The sequence below is a fragment of the Populus euphratica genome, unplaced genomic scaffold, assembly GCF_000495115.2.
Source record: "Populus euphratica unplaced genomic scaffold, PopEup_1.0 scaffold474.1, whole genome shotgun sequence".
NCBI classification, from domain to species: domain Eukaryota; kingdom Viridiplantae; phylum Streptophyta; class Magnoliopsida; order Malpighiales; family Salicaceae; genus Populus; species Populus euphratica.
In genome coordinates, this window is record NW_011500351.1 from 152,691 (window position 1) to 160,670 (window position 7,980).

The 7,980-nt window shown below is 30.7% G+C and overlaps 1 protein-coding gene across 1 annotated transcript; it reads right to left on the reverse strand.

Annotated features, from left to right (window-relative positions):
* Positions 1-1,092: 1,092 nt before the first annotated feature.
* Positions 1,093-3,437, reverse strand: LOC105113943 (UDP-glucose 6-dehydrogenase 4-like). Its single transcript, XM_011010315.1, has 2 exons — positions 3,334-3,437; positions 1,093-2,834 (listed from the first exon to the last, which is right to left on the reverse strand). The coding sequence occupies exon 2, from the start codon at positions 2,810-2,812 to the stop codon at positions 1,367-1,369; it is 1,446 nt and encodes a 481-aa protein (XP_011008617.1). The 5' UTR covers positions 2,813-2,834; positions 3,334-3,437; the 3' UTR covers positions 1,093-1,366.
* Between the last annotated feature and the right edge of the window lie 4,543 nt (positions 3,438-7,980).

A 7,980-nucleotide genomic window follows, 5' to 3' on the forward strand; every position in this document is an offset into this window, starting at 1 on the left:
TTTGTTTATTCTGAAGTTTAATTATGATTACTAAATGCATATTATTTTTATTATTATAAATGCATCATGCAATTCAATTTATTTATCTAAAATTTAATAGAAAAAATTTAAAAACATTTATTTATCTAAAATTTAATAGAAAAAAATTATAGATAAATTATAATAATTGTTTTTGAGGTATTATGGAATTATAAAAACAATTTAAAAGGTTAATAATTATTTTAAAAAATAAAATAAAAAATTTAAAGGATGAAAGAGGGGTTATTAATTACAAAAAAAAAGAGACCAAGTTTTGCTGGAATAGGCAAGTGTATGCCTACCTAGAAAGAAAACAACATATGTTTTTAGAGTTTATTTGAAAATATAGTTGCAATTAATTTAAATAATTTTTTATATTAAAATACAAGTTAATAATTTTTTATTTTTAAAAATTATTTTTGATATTAATACATCAAAATAATTTAAAAATATTAAAAATATATTAATTTAAAATAAAAAAAATTTAATTTTTTTCAATTATTTTTTTTAAATACAGAAACAAATAAGGTTTGATTTTTTTTATTATTTTGTTTCAAAGGACAAAAAAGAGCACGTGACATATTATTGCTCAAGTTTTTATTTAAATATATAAGAGATAACATACTGTTTTTTCTTTTTTTTTTTAACAAATGATGTGACATTCAAGTGTTTTGAGATCCTAAAGCTTAACATTTAAACTTATTTACATTTAAAAATGCTTTTAAAATATTTTACAAATATCAGTAAATTCATTTTCAACTTTAAAACACTATCTAAATTATTTAAAAATAAAAAAAATTAAATTAAATTAAAACATTTATGGATCTCAATATACCTTTTTTAGCACATTTGAATAGCAAAACCACCCATATTGATATTCTCTCTGAAAAATGAATCAATGCTACGAACGCGGCAATGCTAAGAGCATGTTTAAGATTTTCATTTTTTAAAAATTTATTTTTTATATTAACTAATTAAAATGATTTAAAAATACAAAAAAAAATTAAAATTGAACCAAAAAAAAAAAAAAAACGCAGCCTAAAGAAACAGAACCTAAATTGACATTTAGAAAGAGCAAGGGAAAAATGGATTATGGAATTCAGCATTTCATTTATGACAGTACTTTAAGACCAATTAAACATCAAATCAAGTATTCTAAACGAGCGCCAAATGACAGTGATGTGGGGAAACGCAAAAACTCTTACTTTCACCATGGCCGGCATGCAAACCGTCCCAGAACTAGATGAAAGCAAGAAACAATGACAATAATAATAAAGAATCAGATTCACCGCCTCGAACTATATTTGGTTGGCCCATAGCATGAGCTAACCACCCATCAGCATCTCTCTTATGCGATAGCAGGCATGTCCTTGAGCCATGCATCCAGTGGCTTACCAATGGAGTACACGATGAAACCAATCTCCCTCAGCTTATCTGCATTCACAACATTCCTTCCATCAAACACAAAAGCTGGTTTCTGCATGTTGTCATATATCTTCTTGTAATCAAGAGTCTTGAATTCATCCCACTCTGTCAAGATGCAAACACCATGGGCTTCCTTTGTTGCCTCATAGGCATCAGAAGTAACAGTCACTTGCTCAACAGCAGAGCTGGCACTCTTCGGCTGGAGATGGAGAGGGTGATCCCAATCAAACTTTTTCATGATAAGATCCCTCTGAATATGTTCTTTCTGGACCTGTGGATCATATATGCTCAAGAGAGCCTTGTCTCCCAACAGTCCCTGGCACACATCAATGGCAGGGGTCTCCCTAGTGTCGCCAGTATCCTTCTTGAAAGCGAACCCTAAAATGGCAATCTTCTTTTGAGAGACTGTGTTAAACATAGATGAAACAACACGGTTCACAAATCGGCTCTTCTGGTAATCATTGATCTTGATGACTTGTTTCCAGTACTCTGCCACCTCTGGAAGGCCATTGCACTCGCAGATGTAAACAAGATTCAGAATATCCTTCGGGAAGCAGAACCCACCAAAACCAACGCTAGCATTCAAGAACTTGGGACCAATCCTTGAATCCTTTCCAACAGCATAGGACACCTCGGCAACATCAGCCCCAGTTGCCTCACAGAGTGCTGACATGGCATTAACGGAGGAAATCCTTTGGGCCAAAAAGGCATTGGCAGCAAGCTTGGACAGCTCTGCAGACCAAAGGTTAGTGGTTAGGATGCGGTCTTCGGGAACCCAGTGAGCGTAGACACTCTTCAATGCTTGGATTGCCTTCTGGCCTTCTGGGGTTTCCCTTCCTCCAATGAGGACACGATCAGGTTGAAACAGATCTTCGATTGCAGTTCCTTCTGCAAGGAACTCAGGGTTTGAGAGGATCTGGAATTTGATCCCCTTACTGTTGTGTGTCAAGATCTTTTCAATTGCCTCGGCAGTTTTAACTGGGACTGTTGATTTCTCAACAACGATTTTGTCAGATTTGGACACATCAGCAATTGTGCGTGCTGCACTCTCCCAGTACGTCAGATCTGCAGCTTTGCCAGCTCCAAGACCTTGAGTTTTGGTAGGGGTGTTGACCGAAACAAAAACTATATCAGCCTCAGCGACATGCTTCTCCACATCTTTGCTGAAGAAGAGATTCCTGCCTCGGCACTCCTTCACCACATCATACAGGCCTGGCTCATAGATGGGGAGCTGGTCACTGTTCCAGGCTGCAATCCTAGGTTCCCAGATGTCAACAACCACCACTTCAATTGACGGGCACTTGAGTGCGATGACAGCCATTGTAGGCCCACCGACATACCCTGCTCCAATGCAACAGATCTTCACCATTTTCCTTGTCTACGTTCACAACCTGAAAGAAGGGAAATTCAACACATATATGAAGGAAAAAGAAACAAATCAAAACCGTTCACTTTCAGATCTTCCATGCAGCCGTTGCAGATGAAACAAATAAAGCATTTGCAAACCACATCCACACACAACGAAGAATCAAAGCCAAAGCCAAACAACATATTCATATCTCTTAATTCATTCATATACAAGTAGATAACTAACAAAAGCTACCCATCCTCGATTCCATACCAATTCTCCAAACGCAAATATATTTGACTAGATCTAGACTTTGGATGAAGTGCCACAGCTGAGAATACTAAGATCCAAACAGAATACTAGCAGATCTACCGCATGTAATTCAAAGCTAGAAGGACTTGAAAGAAGATTTGGAGCATGGAGCTTGATTTTGAAATCACGGATCAAGGGTTAAAATGAGCGAAAAAAACATCATTAGATCTAAAAGAATTTGACTACAAAGAGAAATTAATGTGAGAGAGAGAGGCAGGGAGGGAGGGTACCTCGGTGGAGGAATGTAGAGAGACAGACCAGTTTTATCTCCGTGGTCTGTCTTTTAACTGAATGGAATTAGAGCGAAGAGGGCGGGGTTGTGTTTAAATACACACCGCCATTCCTCCGTCTGCCACTCTGATATTATTATTATTATTTTATTTTCTCTATTCACCATTTTTGTTTTGTTGAGCAAATTATACTTTAGTCCTCTATTTGTGAGAAATGAGTATCTCAGTCCCTGTTTCATACGAAATATTAGTCAGTCCCTCTCTTGACTCTTGATTAGATCTATTATTATTAGATCTCCACGCTCCCTTGACCCGTCACCAAACTTCGTAGAAGGTTGGAAAATTTGAATTGATTAAGATGAAAGGTTTGGATTTGTTTGATTACATTTCATAGATTGAAGTTTATGGTTTTAAATATTTTTTAAATCTGGTCTTTTTAAAAATAATTTATTTTTTTATTAGCAATTTTTTATATTTATTAAAATAAATAATTCTTAATTTATCTAATTAGATTTATACATGAACATTATGATTGGAAACTCTTCTTATGGCCAAAAATATGTTGAAGATGTTTACATATTTATTTTTTTAAATAAAATAAAATTATCAAACTCATAGCAAAATAAGAATCTAAGTATTTTCCGTAAAACAAAATTAAAATATGTACATTGGAGTCATAAATTTATTTTGTATCGTGTTTGGGTTTTTTATTTTATTTTTTTGATTGGGGTAATTTCTATAAAATGTTCATTCTTGTTGGGCTTCATGCATAACTATCTTTCTACGGTTTATTTATTGAAGTTTATGATTTCAATTTGAATTGTTCCAATTATTTTATCTTTATATTGATTATAATTATTATTATTAACATGGATGTTTCTATAAGTTTGCGTGTATCTTAACTAATTTTACATTACAGGCATTGAAATTAATAATTATATAAAATTTTAATTACTCTAAAATTTATGAAACTCGAACTAATGATTTCTAAAAAACAAATCTAAATCCTTTAAAATTTATTGAAATTTTTTTGCCCTGATGAAATGGGCAAGTCCTGCAAATTTTGTAATTTAAAAGAGTGTTTGATAACTACGACTGTGTTTTAAAGTGTTATTTATTTTAAAATATATTAAAATAATATTTTTTATTTTTAAAAAATTATTTTTAATATTAGTATGTTAAAATAATCTAAAAATAACAAAATATATTAATTTAAAAAAAATTTATGGTTTTAAATATTTTTTAAATCTGGATTTTTTTAAAATAATTTATTTTTTAATGAGCAATTTTTTATATTTATTAAAACAAATAATTTTTAATTTATCTAATTAGATTTATACATGAACATTATGATTGGAAACTCTTCTTATGGCCAAAAACATGTTGAAGATGTTTACATATTTATTTTTTAAAATAAAATAAAATTATCAAACCCATAGCAAAATAAAAATCTAAGTATGTTTCGTAAAAAAAAATTAAAACATGTACGTTGGAGTCATAAATTTATTTTGTATCGTGTCTGGTTTTTTATTTTATTTTTTTAGTTGGAGTAATTTCTATGGGCTTCATATATAATTAATCTTTTTATGGTTTATTTATCAAAATTTATGATTTTAATTTGAATTATTCCAATTATTTTATTTTTATATTAATTATGATTGTTATTATTAACGTAGGTGTCCGTATGAGCTTGTGTGTATTTTGAATAATATTATATGTTTTAAAATTAATAATTATATAAAATTTTAGTTGCTCTGAAATTTATGAAATTCAAATTGATGATCTCTAAAAAACAAATCTAAATCTTTTAAAATTTATTGAAATTTTTAAAAAAATTTGCTTGCTCAAGTGGGCAATTCCTGTAAATTTTGTAATTTAAAACAGTGTTTGATAGCTACGATTGTTTTTTACAGTGTTTTTTATTTTAAAATATATTAAAATAATATTTTTTATTTTTTAAAAATTATTTTTAATATTAGTTTGTTAAAATAATCTAAAAATAACAAAATATATTAATTTAAAAAAAATAAAATTTTTAAAAACACATCCTAACATAAATGCAAACATAATAGATCTGGTTGACGTGTAGCTATCAGGAGTTGGTCCGAAATTCAATTCAATAAAGGCCCCCCCATTCAGGCACGGAGAAACGTAAAAGAGGTGGCTTTGATTGTCATGTGCTTAGCCATTGAATTGATTTACGCGCGCCTAAAGGAAAACGTTCAACGCGTCTTGGACAGTAGTTACAATTTGAGAGGCTGATGTATGAAAGGCATGCGTGAACTAAAAATTCAATGAACCTTCCAAGATGTTGCTTGGCATCCTTCCCTTTTTTGTTTGTTAAAAACTTAATTAGTATCATTTGAAGGTGGCTGATTAAATTGGTTTTTTGCTGATGATTTGGAGTAGGGTAAGTAAAACAATCAAAAAAACTAATTCAACTGAGAAAATTAAAAAAAATAATTGAAAAAACAAACCATAAAAAAATCATTTAAATTGATTAAAATTTAAAAAACTGACCAGTTCGGTTTTAGTTTTATAAGTCTGAAATAAAAAAAATAAACTAAATCAAAACCAAAAAAACCGGAAAAAAAACCAAGCCAAACCAGAAAAAACCAAGCTAAACCTGAAATACCTAGCCAAAATTGAAAAACCCGAGTTAAATTAAAAAAACCAAACTAGACCGGTTTAAACTGGTTTTTGTCCCAAAAAAACAAACTAAAATCGACTGATTTGAATTGGTTTTGGTTTGGTTACTTTTTTTTTATAAAAACCAAACCGAACCGAAAATAATCACCCCTAATTTAAAGTTATAACTTGTATTACCTTTAATGCCTCACTTTTATTGCTACTTCTTTAATTTAGGAATGTTTTTTTTTTTAAAAGATAGGGTGTGCATATCTTTTGAAAGACTTTTTCCCATACAAAAAAATAAAATGTTGAATAGCTAATTGTGATATCCCAAAAAATTCAAGTACTTCAAAAATATGGTTTATATTTTGGATAATCAACTAATTTTTTAGTTTTAACAATCTAAGCCATTCTTATTGATCATGATGACTGGTAATTGATACCTTGAAAAGGTTCTCTTTGGTAATTTTGGAGACTCTTTGATACTTAAGTAAGTATCTTTTTTTAGAGAAAATGCAATAATATTTTAAAGAGAAAGACTTTAAAAATAAATATGCAATAAAAAATAAAGATTTTGGCATTTCTTTGGCTGAAGAATTCATAAAGTTATTATAGTCCATGAATTTTGTCTTTTTTATAGAGGGAAGGGGTTGAAGTGTCATCTTGCCTTTATAACATTAATGAGAAAAAAATATCATTGATACATGCTTTAAAGAGGGATAAATGGTGGTCATTAGAATACTTTTATACGCTTATGGGTGCAGAAAGATGAGTATCCTTAACCTTAAAACTTTATGTTAAGGATCACAAGAAAAAACAAACAAACTCTTATGGTCCAATATAGGGCCTAAAAAGGTCATTGGTTCTATATTCATTTGGGCTCGACATGATAGTAAGTCTAAAGAGGTTGGGTATGGCAACTTGTCAGACCCGCATGTACTTGAACTCAATACGTAGTTGAACCCAAGATAGTTAGGTCTGGTGACTTACCAAACTCATATGTACTTTGAGTTCAATGCGTCACTAAACTCAGGGATGTTGGGTCTCACAACTTGCCAAATCCACATGTATTTGAGCTTAATACATAATTGATTTTATGGATATTGGGTTATCACCTTGTCTTTAATCCTTTTAAACATGAGTTCTAGGAAAAAAAATAACATATAAAAAACATAAAGATCCATCAATAGCCTTCCAAGTCTTTGTATATTAAATACATTAAGTTTTTTGAAAATTTATCAGCTTTAATGAAAGGCTTTTCACCTGAGAGTTTTCTATCCTATCAATGAGAGACCATTTATCTTCCTCATTATATTTTTCTACCCTACATAGAACTGTTGGAATTCTTCATGGCTAGGTGGCTCATTTTTATTTGAAAGATATGTTCATATGACCTATCTTCATCTAAAAAATATGTCTCTTAGAAAATAAAATGACAACGTGTATTCAATGTAGTAATTAAATAGATTTTTAGAGATTTGAGATGACATAAAAAGTTATTTATTGAACAATAATGGTGAAAAATATGTTTCGTTTATAATTAGAGAGGGTGGAATCCAAGCATCCACCTCTATTAGGGAAAAATAGTTCTCCCTATAGGAGAAGTTCTTCTCCTATTACTAGGGGGAACCTTAAGGGAGATAAAGGTTGTCCCCCGCCCCTAAGGATGATGCCCCTAACACTCTAGGTGTAAAGGACATGAAGTTTGTTAATGATCGGTAACCAAGAGAGTACTTTGCTCAAATGTCTATAGAGGTTGAGCGTATTAACAAATCAATCTTGGGCTTTGCCAAAGATCATTTTTAAATTATAACCCTTTTTAGCATGTATGCGTTAAGGCATACCTTTCCTCTCCAAAGATTTCTAAGGGAAGTTTTTAGATATTACTAGTTGGGTCAAGGCTAATTGCACCCTAATAGGTGGATAAATTTATCTACCTTTGATAAGGTTTTTAGAATTGTCAAAATCAAGCCTATAATCAATATCTTTAGGACCTATTACCATATAGTCACTAGC